The sequence below is a fragment of the Hylaeus anthracinus genome, unplaced genomic scaffold (assembly GCF_026225885.1).
Source record: "Hylaeus anthracinus isolate JK02 unplaced genomic scaffold, UHH_iyHylAnth1.0_haploid 11981, whole genome shotgun sequence".
In the NCBI taxonomy this organism is placed as follows: domain Eukaryota; kingdom Metazoa; phylum Arthropoda; class Insecta; order Hymenoptera; family Colletidae; genus Hylaeus; species Hylaeus anthracinus.
Window position 1 is genome coordinate 6,686,813 of NW_026534329.1, and position 17,022 is coordinate 6,703,834.

At 35.4% G+C, this 17,022-nt stretch overlaps 2 protein-coding genes across 4 annotated transcripts in view; both read right to left on the minus strand.

Annotated features, from left to right (window-relative positions):
- LOC128885636 (SPARC) overlaps positions 1–4,552 on the minus strand; it is a 15,369-nt gene extending 10,817 nt beyond the window's left edge. Inside the window, exon 1 of one of the 2 annotated variants that reach the window (XM_054139770.1) lies at positions 4,393–4,552. The gene's annotated coding sequence lies outside the window, so the exon portion shown is untranslated. Of the gene's footprint in view, positions 1–750; positions 830–4,392 lie in introns of those variants that run through there. The other variant, XM_054139771.1, reaches the window with a different exon arrangement.
- Positions 4,553–8,255: 3,703 nt separating this feature from the next.
- On the minus strand, positions 8,256–16,047 carry LOC128885622 (ras GTPase-activating protein-binding protein 2). 2 transcript variants are annotated; one of them, XM_054139736.1, is made up of 9 exons: positions 15,829–16,047; positions 14,557–14,739; positions 14,293–14,473; positions 13,743–14,117; positions 13,255–13,674; positions 12,916–13,102; positions 12,462–12,721; positions 12,235–12,391; positions 8,256–12,154 (listed from the first exon to the last, which is right to left on the minus strand). In XM_054139736.1, exons 2-9 carry the CDS (start codon positions 14,652–14,654, stop codon positions 12,009–12,011), a joined length of 1,824 nt encoding a protein of 607 aa, XP_053995711.1. In that variant the 5' UTR covers positions 14,655–14,739; positions 15,829–16,047; the 3' UTR covers positions 8,256–12,008. The 2 variants fall into 2 exon arrangements, with proteins under 2 accessions (XP_053995711.1, XP_053995710.1); XM_054139735.1 differs by having other exon boundaries at positions 15,980–16,040.
- Between the last annotated feature and the right edge of the window lie 975 nt (positions 16,048–17,022).

The window sequence follows — 17,022 nt, forward strand, 5'->3', positions numbered from 1 at the left end:
TATGTATGAGGTTGCAAAGAGGAGTCCCTAAAGAGTATGTGGTTTGAGCCTTTCTGAATCTCTGAACATGGCTGACAGAACGCAGTTCCAAGTGTGTCGCGATAACCATGTCGACCAGCAACACAGTTTGAGGAGCGCGGAGGCGGTTGTAGGAATCGCGAACAGCTCCGTTTTTATCGCTCTCTTGATCGGCGCCCACATGATCGCGTAATCGTCGTTATACGAAATATCCAGAAGTATCGTCTCGTGTGAAATTTTTCAGCTTGAGCTTCAGTTTGATTTAAAAATGCGTTACGGATAGTTCAATGTATGCACAAGTCCGTACAACAATCTTACAAGCTTATCACATTTCTTAGCAGTCATGCAATTGCTACGTTGTTTTGCATAGTTATAACATTCTTTTTAACATTCTAATAACATTCGTTAATCGGTTGTTTCAATAATGTTGACGGTAGTGTTTCCCAACCTTTTTTGTGCCACAACCTAATCTTTTTTTAAAATACTTGTGACCCCCACTGTAAAATAAACATAATTTTGAATATTTAAAAATGGAGTTCCACTTAAGTGTCCACTTCGAGCCAGTATACCTCGGAAAAGCGTCTGCCAACAAACTTGAAAATAACTTGCATACGCGTCGCGAATAAATCGTTATACAGAACTTTCATGCGTGTTCTATTGTTTGAATAAAAGTCCGGCTATATCTGCTTGCGATACGCGACGAGCTGTTGGTTCGTCCACGAGATATAGTACCTTTGGGAAGAGGATGACGCGATGGATGTGGCACCAAGTGGACCTCTTCTCTATTTAATCGTTGCGATTCGTTCAAGGTACGCTTGATTACTGTCGACGGATACTTTTGTCGGCAGGACTCTTTCCGCTGATCTTTGTGAAATTAATCCCAGTGTCACGTGTCACGATACTGCAGGAATTCGAATAGAATTCGAATTCGCCGCGTTCGCTTACTTTGAAGGTATCACTTTTAAATCGATCACGATCAAGTGGATCACAAACTCTTAGGCTGTCCAAAACGTTTCTTTCGTTTTATTAATAAGGAATATATACGCAATATTTTATGTTTGTGTACTTTGAAGGTATCACTTTTAAATCGATCACGATCAAGTGGATCGCAAACTATTAGACTGTCCAAGAAGTTTCTTCCGTTTCATTAATAAGGAATGTATACGCAATATTTTATGTTTGTGTACGATTCATTTTGCTGTATTACCGTTATAACATCAGCTTCTGAAATATCATGGTTGTTTACTTATATAAACACTGCCTCACGAAATAACTGTGTGCGAGTCGCAATAGAAAGCTTTGAGACAACCTAATATTTTCCTCAATCGATCATTAATGTCGTGCGAAAATTCGTAGTAAAGTAAAGTCAAGATGTTCGAAACACTATCGAAGCTAACTGGCTTATTTGTTCAGGGCTTCATGGTTGCAGAAGCCTCTTTATACGAAGAAGATGCATACTTATTAATGCGAGGAAATATTAGCCTTGTGCATGTGAAATGTCGTTTATATAATACAAATGAAACTTTAACTATATAAAATATTTTTAAAACATTGTATATTTAATCAAAATAATTTCTACATATTCTCCACTTCTTTTCAATGATATCCCTTAAAATATCATTGTTAACCCTTAGAATTAATTTTTAAGTGCCTAATGGTTTCTAGTAAAAACCAATTCGTTTAATTAGATTAGGAATATCAGCGCTAACCGTACCCTGGAAGATAATCAAGACATCTTGTTCACATTTCCTTCTCATTTCATTTATACACGTACTATTAAATAATTTGTAAAAATCAAAATGTATCAAGTAAAATATTTTTAATTCTGTCCTCAAAGGGTTAATAGTAGTTTTCGGTCTTCTTTTTAATCCACTGTCTAATAAGAAATCAGCAGCCTTAAATCTGAGCAGGCCAAGGTTGAATTGTTTAATATTTGCATAACCTTCTCAAAACGCTAACTTTATGCTTTCAGCAACCTATACCTTTGTTCTCCTACGTATACACTCTTATACAAAAATTGCGTGAATATTCTGAATATCCATAACTGTTGATAATGAGGTTTTTGATGTTTCTATTCTAACTACTCTAACTTCTATTCTACTTCTATTTTTAATATTTTTAATATTTACTACACTCGTTTTACAGTATATTTCTGCCTTTTCAATATGATAACAAACAACTGGGGACAGAGCAGAGTAAAACGGATGCTATCAGCTCCCTTGATTACTATTTGGTACATTAACTATCTCAATGTATGAATACGTTCGTAAAAAGCGCACGTGGGACAATATCGAATAACTTTGATAATAATATTTTTTCACAGAGAGGATGTTCCATTTCCGTTCTAAAAAGCACGATGTACGAGGAATACGCGACAAGATAAGTTAGTTGCGACACAACGCGTCGATGCTTTTACCGAGCGTATTCGCATCGTAGAACCAATGAAATGTGTTAACTGATTAATTAAAGAAACGAATTCGTGGTTTAAACGTTACTTCCTCGTTGACAATATTCATTAGACGATGGGTATGATGATCTTCCGCGTGCAGACCTCGATAGCAACGATGCATGATAATCGAATTAAAAAAATTGTTAAATCGTTTGCGCGAAAAACAATTGAAGGGAATTAAAAAGATTTGAAAGTAACAAATTATAAATTTTTCATTTACAAATGACGAATGAATTTGTAGATGAGGAAATAAACATTGATTCGTTATGTTAACGGTTATTTCAAAGTTTATTCGAAGTACGTGATACTTAAATTTCTTTATCTACAAATTCATTCGTCATTTGTAAATGAAAAATTTGAAAGAGGCACTGAATTAGTTGTACGAAATTAATCGAACATCGATTGTATAACTCGGGTGATTTCAATGCAAACAACATAAGATATTGTACATTCAATTTTTTACATTAGTTACGAAATTGTTGTTTATTTTGTACCGCAGCACTTTCCTTTCTTTTCAATTTATGGAGTAATTAAGTAATAATTGTTTATAGGAATTTGTTTAATTAGATTTGGAATAGAAGATTCAGAGTAATTATTATTAATTCAGAGTAATTATTCAACGTATCGGTGAATATTTCGATGAATAGAAAGCTTCGAGAATATATTTACAAGTATTTAACATCTTGATTTGATAATTGAACTTTAGGAAAATGATTAAATATTCGTTTAATATCGCCTCTATCGGGGTTACTAATTATTCGATATTCTTTGCCTTTCCAACAAAATATCCATGTTTGAAATAAAAATATTTACCATTCTCTTTTACGATTAATGGGAAACGTTTTGTAAAAATGATGAAAACGTGGTTGCGCAAGTTACCGAGCATTCGAGTCTCTGAGTTCACCGTGATCGGTCCAGAGTTATTTTTGAAGGGGCGTTTAATCGAGACTGGTTGCATATACACACGTGTGCCCATACAGCACTGGACAAATTTTATTTGAAACGAAAAAGTAGTATTTGAAATATTTCGATCTTTCACTTGAAAAATAGCGAAATAATGAATTTACTTAAAGGAACAGGTATTGAAAATAACGAAATTATTTCATTCGTTTAATTAATTGACCCTGATGTCACATTTAAATTGTTTCGTTAATAGAAATTTCAATTTGGTTACTTTACTGATAACGAAATTATATCTTTATTTGAAGTGTCACAAACTTCGAAAAAACTTTGAAACAACCGATCGCATAACGAATCAATATTTAAAATTTCCTATTTCCAAATTTCCTATAAATCCATAAAAATCCAGTCTAATAATATGTCATAGAGAGCAATGTTTGAAAAGCGTTCAGATCTACAATACAATCCGACAAAGCATTATTAGTAATTAGTATGAATAAAGGCTGCTGATCTTTATACAAAATAAAATCTTCGAAAACGTATCTACAAAAATTGAACCTAAATAGAAATTATATTTTACTCTGCAAATATCATAATATGAACTTCACTTTCAATACTCTTTTACATTCCTGCATACTGTGTGCATCTTGTAGTTTCTTGCACATTCAAATTTCCTATGAATCCATAAAAATCCACAGTCTAATAATATGTCACAGAGAGCAATGTTTGAAAAGCGTTCAGATCTGATACAATCCGACAAAGCATTATTCCGAAACAGACTAATTCAAATGTCTAAAGATGCTAATGGTCCAAAGAAACTTATTCCCTTATCTTTCAAGCTGCATTTTCTCGTAGCGTCTTCCTTCTTTAAATATTCGATCCAATTCCCGTACATGAAAATTGAAATAACCTTGGCACGAGATCACACGTCATTGAAAGTAGCGTTTGAAATGTATTCGAGCCTGATGCAGACTGCATGATGCAGTCCCCGCGCGAAGGTGCACACCTGTCCGACAGTTACGTACCTCGAGCGGATTCTCTTTCAGCGATTCGCGTTCCTTTCCCTGGTTTTCAGCGTCACGGGCTGGTCCTTTCTCTGACCGTTTTCGGGGAACGCTCAAAAGAGCCCTCCAAATCGGTTGCTGGACCGGTACTGACTGAAGCAAGTGAGCACAGTACGCCGAGCACGGAGGCCTCTCCGGGCGGCGAGCAACCCAGAGATGATCTCATCGTTTTTCTTTCCTCCGACACCCCGTTTGATCTTTCTACCATATGCACTGGTTCTCGATCCTCTTGTTGCTTTACCAGCAACACGAATTACGCAACCCGGTACCTTGCACACGAGTGCGCGCCTGTAACATTCTTTTTCGATTAACGCGATACAACACAATTTTTAGGATCTCGGCACCTCTTGTACAGCGGCTGTAGAATGTATTCGTACACCGATCAATTTCCTGAAAAAAACTATGTACAATTGTAATTTATTAACTTATTTTGTATAAACAATGACATTCTACGTATTCTCGGGAATCTCTAGAATAGATAGATTACAAAAAAAAAAAAGATAGCTATTTATGTAAGTTGGAAAATTAACAAGAAAAAAGCAATTACTCGATAGAAATGTTGAAGCAATAAGTATTCGCACAACTGTTTAATATTTAAAACTTCATTAAAAAAAAAAAGAAAGAGGGGTTCCTGCCTTGTTGAATACAAAAATATAAAGTAAACATTCCTGAACTATAGTTACACGAACTATCCAGTTATGCAGAAGGTAAATGGAGTTCTTTTGTATTTGTGATTTTTTTTTCCCAAAATATTGGACACTCACAGATTGAATTTATCACGTTTTTTACGTTGATTTGTCTACAATATGAATTTTTGTAATTGACGAAGATGAAAACTTTCTAATTTATGAGCTGTTGTTTATAGGCATGTAGAAAGAAACAAAGTTGTTCGGTGTTGAATAAAATGGCCTCAGGGATCATTTGAGACACATCATTCAAAAAGATTCTTATTCTAAATGAGTGTACATTCAATTACCTATTGGTAATTCAAGTACCTATGGCCGGAACTAGAATTATTAACAAATTTTTAATAATTAGAGATTTTTAAAAATACAGCCATTATAAGAAAAATTCTTGCATATAGCCTAAAATTAAACTTTTGTTGTTATAAAAAAATATATATATATATATATATATACATGTCGAATTGAGTAACCTCCTCCTTTCGAAGTTGGTTAAAAAGATACGGCAATTATTTTAGTACCGATCATAGATGCTTGTAAGACATAGAAGAAGAAGCAATTTATAAACGTTATTACGTTTATATAATTACAGCATAACGCGATATATTCAAACTTCCTTTCACCGCGTGCTGATATGTGTATCAATTTGAGGAAAATTATTCAAAAGTTACAGTCGTCTCTGATCAAATTCATTTAATATTGGTATAAATAAAAAAGTATCAAATATCTAGATACATCAACATTATTATGTCAAGTCGGAATAAATGAGTAACAATACAGGGTCGTAAAAATTTACAAACTTTTAGGGTATAAATGTTTCCCATCGACACTTAGATTAAATATAAACGGTAGTCGGTCAAGTGAACACGATACAAGCAAATTGAAAGTAGACATCCTTCTCGAAAGTTTCACGTATAATGTAAACGCGTACGTAAACTATATTATAATTGAAGAGTTCAAATATATGCGACACAGAACGCAGTAATTTCGTTAAATAATGGTTTCGTTTGTTAAGCCTAATTATCGTGCAGACTATAAAGTGCTCTTGCGAGTTACTCAACTATGCTAGACAATTGCAGCAGTTTAAGAAAATAGATAGGGAACAAGCGAAACGGCGCGGAAACGCATTCTCTAGTAATGTGAGAGCACATTAGCTGGAATTAAAGAAGATTCTTGCGATATAAAACAAGACAACGATTAATCGGTACTTTAAAGTACTTTTACCTGTCTCTTATTACTATATTATTTAACATTGCTCTTATAATCGACCAAAGATCGAGATCGTTCATTTAGCAATTGATTCTGAATAGGATACAAATATTTTATAACAAACGTATTAAATTGCGTATAACAAATCTGCTTAAAACCTGTTGTCATCACCGTGCCACCGAATTATCCTCGTAACAGTAGATTATTGTACAATGTAACTGATGATGTAGCCAGTATAAAACTGGTTAAAACTCGAATCGAGCTTCGCATACAAATTAAAGTGTAATTCTTTAGTTTAGTTTTATTCAGAAGACAATTGAGAAATCGTTGAATGTGATTTATTTTATTGGGCTGTCTGGAAGGTCCATGCCGATTTTTAGTAAGCGATACAGGTCTGAATATATCGGAATGGCTGAAATCAAATAATATGTGTACATTCCTTAACAGGTGGAAAGGTTGTAGAACAAAATGGTACATACATAATTCAATAAATATAAATGAAAATTCAAATATGCCTTTGTATTTCTCTTAAAAATAGGCATGAACTTTCCGGACAACCCAATATTATAAGGACAGTAGAACCTCGATACTTGCACAATATACGGGAGATTAATAATAAGAGGTCGCTTAACTCTTTGGGGCACGGTGGGATTAAAAGTGCCCCACCTTTTTGATGGACCGTAATGCGTGGTGGGACATTTTTAATCCCACCTTGAAATTTTGCAATAGCTGCATGTGTATAGGTGTGATACCTTTATTAATAAAAATATAACAATTTTGTTTGATTTAAAACGCAATAAAATTCCTGTGCAACATGGGTCTATTTTATGACCTGAATTCTTGAAAGAGTCAACAATAAGTGGCTTGTCTACCATTTCAGACAAAATTACAGATTAGAATTCTCTAACTATACCTTTATTACTAATACCTGTCTATTACTCATACCTTTATTAATAAAAATATAACAATTTTGTTTGATTCGAAACGCAATAAAATTCCTGTGCCACAAAGAGTCAACAATAAGTGGCTTGTCCACCGTTTCAGACAAAATTACAGATTAGAATTCTCTGATTATACGAGAGGTCAAATTTTGATGGTAGGGATACGTTGGGTAAGTTGAGGTCCTCTTATCTAATCGATTACCTCGACGATTGTAGGAATTTTCAATCCCAATTTTCCTTCGATCTACAACTATCAAAGTTCCACTGTTCTGTAATTTCTCGTTTGATTCAAACTCTACATTGTATAGTCTGTTGCATAGTAAGCGTTACCGAGTACAGTATTTGTCCATGTCTAAACAATACAAGCTGTTGCAGATTTGCCAATTGTTCCACAGATGAACTAGGTCATAATAGCGACAACGTAGTAATCACGGATGACCATGACTTCATCGCCTCTCATTTTTCCTTTGGCAATGGAAATAAATTGATTCAAGTTTTTACAAGTACAGGACTTTGCGCATCTACGAGAAACGAAGGTTTTGTATTTCACTAAAAATCGGTGTGTCAATTTGTCGCAAATAAAGAAGAAAATTGAGTAAATTGTTATACAAGCATTTTATAATTGTTACAAAAATTATGGAGATTTTCTTATAATCTGAAACTGTTCGTTTTAGAAAGTGTTGGAAAGTAACGAAAGCTTTTCCATACTTTTCTTTTTCTCTGTGTTCGAAGAAATTTTCTAATGTACACGTATCGATGAAGAAATGTATATAGTTTACACTAATGGAAATTTGTCGTTAACGAGGGAAATTAATTTTCATTCGAGACAATCGTAAATGACAACATTTACTCGACGTTATTACTATATTTGATTACTCGTGTACTCGTACAACATACACAATACCCAACTGAAATTTGTAAATCGAACAGGTTTTCTTAAAAGTTCAACGAAATGGTAATGTTCAGACAAATAAAGAGATACTGATAGGAGTTGGTAGTAAGGTAGGTATATTATACTAAATGCAAAAAGTTACAATACATTTGACGTTTGTTTTTTTTTTTTCATTTTCCTTTAACATTATTTTTGTTGTTGTTGGTGTAGTAACGTTGTCCATGGTTGTACACACAAACTGGCCTAGTAGACCGAAATAAAAATGTATACTACAAAAATTCACAACTTATTAATAGTCATCCTCTAATTATTATACTGTTATAATTATTTGTGTTTCTTCGTATTCCTTTTTTCGTTCATTATATTTATCTTTTTATTATTATTATTATTTTATTATTATTATTATTATTATTATCACTAAAAATAGTCACTTAAAAACGAAAACATTCACACTAAAAATTTGCAGCTTTCGTTCAAGTATAAAGGGACGATTTCGCGTAATCGTGGCTTCTGAACACTTTCCGTTTATCACGGTTGCATGACACGTGCATTGGCAAATTATTTATCCATTGGTGCAAAGTTATATCAAAATAGTATACACGCATCGAAGACATAAGGAGAGATAACATGAGATGTATAAAAACTTAGAACGCTATTATTTATACATTTGAGAATGTCATTGTCTGTAAATAGAAGACATCGGCGATGTTAAAATCGGCGAAGTAAACGATTCACCATTTCGTAACGATTGCTTTTACTAGTAAAATTTACTGTACGAATGGTTCCAATTTTTTCTACAGACAATAAGCAGTGGTGGTTCATAAATATCATGATTGTACAGCCAAACAATCACGCGAAATTGCCTCTTTATCTACGACTGAGATCGAGCAGCTTCATCGCTACAATACGAAAGCAATGTATCGGAAACAAAAAATTTTTGTACGCAAACTTCCGCGAAGTGAAACCCTACCTAACTAAAATATCTTAAAGGGGGTAGCGGCGGCGTGTTAGGGGGGGGTACAACGAAGACCAGGCGTTTGATCAGCGATGACTCTGCTATATCCCAGACATAGCAATTGTAACGCGTTCGATTACAAACTATTGCGGATGTTCGAACGTAGACTACGCAACGATTTTTATGGATTGATAAGAAACGTAAACAATTACTTTTCACAAGTTCTCAGCCTTAATGTCGTAGCATCTGGCGATTTAGTCGCCGTGCACTTTGTAAGTTCCTATTTCTCTGCTGAATTTTGAATCAGTTAATTTACCACCATCGACGTATTCGTATCACCTCTAGTTTATCACTGTTATGAAAGAACAATGTCGGTCTTTTTTTCTGTGTTTACATATGCGCACTCGAGTTTCAGCGAGGTGTATATACGCGATGGCATATAAATTAACATGCGCGCACGACCGTTTTCGCGACAATGGTAGTCTTCTCATTACGGTTTGCACTTGTGATTTCTTGTTTTCTTTTTTTATACTGTTTCAATATTATCTTGCAAAACCATTATTTCAATCAATCGATGACTTTTGATGCGATGAATTTTAACAAATGGCGTTCCTGTTGGCAGAAACATGAAGCATGACCAGGAAAAGTATATCACCCTGTCTCTAATAATCGCAGGACTCATCTTGCGTACACGTAAATAGAAATTTGAAAATATTTCTAGTACTTTTCTTGATAAACATGTGATTCTCCTTCTTCTCGGTTCCGTTTGTCCTAGCGCCTTTATACAGACACGCATTGAGAGTACAAATAGGAAAGTACTACTTATAAATTATGGTAATACGTAGTTACGAACATACGAGAATAAAAATGTTTCTCAATTCCATTCGACGATGTACAGTAAGTGCACGTGCTGAAATTTACATTCTCTAAGAAAAGTTTCAAGTTTAATCGTAAATCTAATTTTACTAAATTGCTGCTGTTACTTTACACGAATGAAATGATGCTTTCATACGTCGACGTGTAGAGATTGAAGCCTTCAAAAGTGCGACCATTAGCATATGGAGAACTAACAAGATGTTTAAAAAAGTATATGTATATATATTTATGTATGTATACACATATCGAAGAAAAAGAGCCAGCCGGAAAAAGTTTAATATTTTAATATACAATATTTATCACTCTCGACCGATTCTGTATTAATGTTTGAAGACTTTCTATTTACGTATGTATAATAATTACAAGAATAACGCTAGTTATATTAGTACGGGAGGAAAATTTCAGTTTCATCGATATACATCGCTAGTACATAAAGAAATTTTCGCAAATAGGTTTTGTGTAAAAAATACTCAAAGAACGGATCAAATTTTGCGTTATAACGGTACTAGGCCTCTTTTTCTCTCTCTCTTTTCCCCCATCTCCCTTCCTCTCTTTTAACCGCGCATTGCGAGTTCTGCGATCACCAGAGACCACTAATGATGAACCGAATCAAACGAATTTCGAATTTTGAGACACCATTTTTGCTTATCCGATCCGAAGAGAAAAGAAAAAAGAGAAGAAGAAGAAGAAGAAGAAGAAGAAGAAGAAACGAAAGATCGACCCGGCGAAATTAGCGAATAAGAAATAAGTAAATGTAAACGTAATAAAGCAAAAGAGCCTATAAGAAATGATACGTCGGGAAGAGAAAGAGAAAAATCGAAAAGAATCAGCAGATTAGAACGAAATAGAGGGTAAGCGGCACGCGGATGAATTAGGAAACGGCGAGACCAGCTGCAGTCTAAAGGGTACTGTCCCACTATTAATCGATACCGGTCGATCAATAATTGGCCATGTTCTGTGAGAAAAATCGACTGTGTCTTTTTGTATGCGACCACAGAAGAACCGCGGTTCTCTACTCGTTAACCAACACCGACCAACTACCACCTATAAACATTATTGCCGACTTTCTACATTTAGGTGGAACGTTTCATCGGCAGTCAATGAATTAACTCGAGAGCATATGAAATATATGACGATTTCTTTTTTTTATAATTAAGACGGTTCGTATCCTCTCGTTTTAATTTCGTTTAGTTTGGCTCGTAAACTTACTTATACGATAGCGGAATTCGCACCGCTTATGTCTCCATCCGATTGGCAAACGGAGAAAATTAAAAGAGCGACGTATGACTTTCGCGGTGTTCATCCAAAAGAGAAACAAAAGGTGTGTTACCCGAACCCCAGTCCGACATATACATATTGCGTGTACGTTTCCAACACTGTCCCTTGTCCCACGCCGCACATGTGTTTCAATGGTGTTCTTTCTTCGTCCTTTTGTTCTAGGTATCTTCAGCACTTCACCACAACTTGGCAATTATTTACCTTCTTGGATGTTGACTTCTAAGAAACGATGGGCCACGGTATCGGTAGACAAAAAACGCCCACATTTCTAAGGTGGATATCACGCGTCACTTCGCTGTACATATACGTGTATATGCAAATGGTTGGTAGTTTTGTTTTCATTGTAAAGTCTTGTAAGTTGCCTGACGTCGATGTATGAAGAACGAACTCGTAGTATTTACTTCATCAAATATTCAACGAATTAAGTTGAACGTTCAACAAATCGGTTAGCTACGTCGTTATCCTTGTCCAAGAACACGACGAACTTAGCTTAAATGCGATATAACCCGATTATCCCTACTCAAGTTCGTGTACCATACAGTTTGAGCTGCTTCATCTATATTTGTTGCTTGACGAACGATGCAAGCGTTGTTTAAGCGTAAAAGGATAGCGCCTTTAATCACGTCGGGTGGCATACGAGATAGTCTTGGATTTTGTGTTTTGAAATGAGGATGGTAATTATATACCGATGACTTGTTGAAGAAGAAAGAAATTGTAGACTGCCTTTAACATTGCTTCAAGTATTAGCGACGATTTTGGTAGCTCGGATTGCTTGGATTACCGGGCTGTCGCATTCCACCTCCCCTTCCACCATCACCACCTCGAGAGAATCCTCCTCGTCCACCTCTCGTGCCATGCTGTCCACCTCTCATTACACCCCCAGGTCCACCTATAAAAGTATCACGGTACAACATACTATATCATAGCCTTTATACACTCCGTATAAACGCTTTTCTAAATTGTACTTACCAGGTCCTCGTTGTTGTTGTTGCTGGCCACCCATTGCTCTCATATTACCGTCGTTTGAATTCAACCGGCCACCGCTGCCATCCATTGACATTCTAGGCCTAACCTTCTTTTCTTCAACATTTAGTTTTAACCCGTTTTCAGCAGGATAATAAATCGGCTGAAAATGGAAAAACAGAAAATACAAATGAATCCGAATGGATCCGTATTACTAGAGAAAGTTAACCAACCAAGTCTTGCAAAACTTTGGTAACGACTTGTTGATCTTCGAAGGTGATGAATCCATAGTTAGGCACTTTTCCTGTATTATTTCCTTGTGGTCCTTTGCACCTATCGTTCGATTTACTGTGTATGCGCAACTCCACTACTCTACCATAAGCTTCGAATAATTGGCGCAAATCATCCTCCGATGCGTTAAGCGGCAAGTTTCCAAGGAACAATTGGTGAGCATCATTGTATTGACTCTGCCTCGTACCACGACGATCGCCATCTATAGAAATTGAAAAAAAGAATTGCTTTCAGTTTCTTCGAACGCTCGGGTCAAAAGTAACGATCGAAGAGATTCGGCAGAAAACCAACAGTCGCGTGTTTATATGCTCGCGTTACATTACGTTTTATTACGTCAGTCGTCGGCTTAAGAGCCTCCACAAGTGAACATTCATAATTTACGATAATCATTTTTACCTCGTTGTACCGCGCCCCCTCTTGAAGTTCGCTGTTGTTGATGTTGTTGATGTTGTGGTTGTTGATTTCCAATTCTGTGAGTCTGTTGTTGAGGTGTAGAAACATTGGTTGACGTACAAAGTGCGGGTCCACTGCTAGTTGGATGCATCGGCGATCTATCATCCAAACGCAAGTTTGTCATTGGAGGCTAAAAATAAAGATTAAGATATAAATATTTTGCAGCGTGTGCTGGTCAACTATTACAGAAATTGTATTATATGTTTATATACATTGCGTAAATTGTAAAATAAGCAAGACTTTGACCGCCGAAGATAATCACTGCAATCATAAAATATATACCGGTGACATAGACAACTTGGGAGCTTGAGGACTGGTAGCGCCAGTGGTACTTGGGAAGGATTTCACAAGATTGGCATACGTTTTCGGTCCACTACTGGTTACATTTGTGTTCGACACCTGATGTTCTGGTTCAGATTCTTGTACAGAAGCAGTAAATGTTTCAGCTTCAGGTTGTTCGCGAATCTCGTTTGCTTGAGCCTGTGGTTCATTCTCTGTTTGCGGTGACTGTTCAGTTGCACTGTCCATTTCTGTTTCTTGTACAAACTGCGTTTGCGATGTAGGTTCAGTTATATATTGATGTTGCTGTGCCGGTGCTGGAGGTGGTGGTTGCTGCTGCTGCTGTTGCGGTGGCTGTTGACTGATCAGCGAAGTTTCTTCGTGAACCGATCCGTTTAGAACTTGTTGCATTACAGGGTGTACCTAACAAGCAATTATTTTAACTAATATAGCGTTTTATTCCAGTGTTTTAGTTATAGTACCAAACTAACATGAGACTGTTGAGGTGGCGGAGCGTAATACATCTGCTGTTGTTGTTGAAGTACAGGTTGTTGAGCAGGAATAAGCGGTGGTTGAGCTTGTGGTTCGGTAGATGCAGCCGGTACTGAGAGTTGTTGTCCTTGATTTTGATGTTGATCTTCCTCGGGCTCGGAACGCGTTCCTTCTTCTCCTTCCCTCTCACTGGACTCACCCACGTCTCCTTCTACACCACCTACATCTGCTTCTTCCTCATCAGGAAAAATCAAATCTTGATAACGGAATATATCATTATGTACATAATACGTTTTCGGTGCTTGTATCGCCAATACAAATGTTTGTGTGAAACGACGCATTGGTTGTCCAGCGTTTGATAGTTCTCCAGATACCTGCAAATAATCATAAATAAATGAAAATAAATGTGGAGTAGAGCGCATTACTTAATATGTTTATATTCCTACTTTTACTCGTTAATTAGTATGTTTTAGATCAATGGATAATAATGAAAGTTACAATACAATGAAATTTATCAGAAATACTTTGTATGTTAATACCAGTACTTACTTGCACAACAACACCATTTTCAAGAGTTAGCTGTGAATCAACTTGACTTATCTTGGCATGACAATCCCGAAAGTTTAATTGTTGAATTTTCTGATGTATTTGTTTTTGGCCAATTGCTGGAGTTGATTCCCGATTAGAATCTAATCCTCCATGTACAAAGGAAGAATGCTGATTGTAGAACCTGTAACAATATTTATATAAACAAAGTTGCATTAATATACTAATGATACAGATTATCCCCTATCAAATTCCAAATTACATTACCTGTGAAGATGCGCAGGAGCTTGATTAAGTAAAGTATAATATTGTCGGACAAATTCACGACCGACATTTTGTGGAGAAGGGGATGCCTCCATGACCATTTTCTTACTCCTAACGTCTAAAATAATACTTTGCTTAAACAGCAATGGAAAGTTCACGTGGCTAATATTAAAATTAGAAAAATGTCTGCAACAGAAGAGAAACATGTGTATAATGTATATGAGAAAACAAATTATACAATATTCAGGTAAATAAAGTATATTCTTCCTTATACAACGATTACCTAACTGTAAAGACTTTTCAATCATAGCAAAAAAAATTAATAAATATTTAAATTAAAAAGAGTGGATGAAACATAAACTTGTGCATAAAACATCCAAAGATATATGATTGTACTAAAGCATATATATTTTGTAGCTTTTAACAATATAAATAAAAAGACAAGTACACTACATAATTAGATGAAAACCAAAGAAATGCACATCAATCTAAGTGGCTATCTGTGGATATCACATGTGAGTGATGTGCGTAACATTAAAATATTTGTACAAAGTATAAAGTTAAACTTAAAATCTCATGTACATCTTTTTTATTATTTCTTTGCCGCATTTGCGGTATTTCACAGGAATTAATTCATTGTCTTACAATAAAATTATATATATGTATATATATATACATATATGTGTATAAATTTGCACAGTTCATACAACAGTGGTAAACACAATAGAATCGCGAAACGTGCAATCTCAATCTGCGTGTGTTAAAATCTCGTTTGTTTCGAACAATTCTATATTAAACTAAGATAGATCGCGTAGATACACGAGTTACTCCAAAACATGTGCTCGCGTGAATACGAAATTTACAGTAATTCGTTTTAAAAAAGCAGTTACTCAAAAACAAGAAAATTGCCGATCATTCCTGAACTCGTGTACTGTGCAAGGAACCAGCGAGGTCGAGGGCAAAGGGGCCACCCGGTTGCATGAGCAAGCATGGCGATTTTTCTTGATCTCGGAAACGGTAACGCTAATCTCCGCCAGCGTAAGATTTCGGCAGAATACATTGATAAATAACGTTCAACGGAGCTATGAAAATATTCATTTAGTCGAATAGTAATTAGCAAACGGCAAATATCGTTCTAATTGATAAACGACAGGCCGGGTTCTTTTCACGATTTCGTATCATGCTTGTCTTCCTGGTTTGTTCTGAGCTCTTCCCTCCGAGAAGTCGAATGAAAGAACATCGGCAAAGCCGATTCTTATGGCGTTCTACACTCACCCGAAGATATCACTTATGCGCGACACAACCTCACTGCTTTTTCCCGAGAAAACGAGATATTGCTACAAAAAACAGAAAGCTTGCACGAACAACAACAGTTCACAATAATGTTAATTATAAAAACAGTTCAATGTATGAGTTCTCCAAGCACCTTGATGTCAGCACATGCAGCGGAACCTGCACAGAAGCACCGATCACAGAAAGATGAACGACTTGCTTACAAAAGTCAAGTGCTGAACCAAGCTTTGCGGATTTTATAGAAACTACATCATCGCCTGGAACGAATCCCATGAACGCATTTTTGCGAATGTGATATTCTAGATCGTTGATTGGTCGACTCGTTCGTCGCTTGCGAAATCGTCCAATGATAAGAAAGTGTGGCCATATCCTTAGCGAAGTATACGCAACAACCACCAGGTGGCTGATAAGACTTAGAACAACGTTGTTGTTCCCCGCAAGTTGTATATATGCATACAGAATTAAAATATTTTGTTAATAATGCGTATATTATAAACAATTAGTTAGATAAAAAATGGCCATGATAGACAAAAGTGTTGTTGTATAGGTAAATAAAAGATAAACAGGTTTAAATCTACTAATTTGTACGATAAAAATTACAATTTGACTTTGTAAAATGAAGTTCAATTTTACCTTGAACGAATTAAAACTTATTTTGAACGACTAATCAAGTAAAAATACCAAATAAACTTTGAATATTATGTTTCTAAGCATCGTTTGTTACCCAAATAAAATGTACAAAATTCTCGTATCTGAAATAAAATAGGATCTGCCATATAGAATGCTTTATCGACATATCTAGATGTATAATAAGGAAATGCTTCTAAAATTTCCTTTTTATTACTTGCTACTACATAAGAAATAATTTATTTGTGTGTCGGCACGATTGGGAGAATGTGGGTAAATGGATTGAATAATAATACTGCATTCTACATATTCAAACTCATTTGTTACTGAATAACTTGACGTACGTTAGAGTTATAACTTAATCATTGTATATTTAAAAGATTATTTTGCATATAGTTACGTCATGTCTGATCAATTAAATTCATACAAATCACAGTTAAAAGAACTGTTTCAAATAATGAAAAAACTGTTAGAATAATCTACTCCTTTACATTATTAGTAACAAAATGTTATCTTCATTTATTGTATGAGAATTAATTTATTTGTATT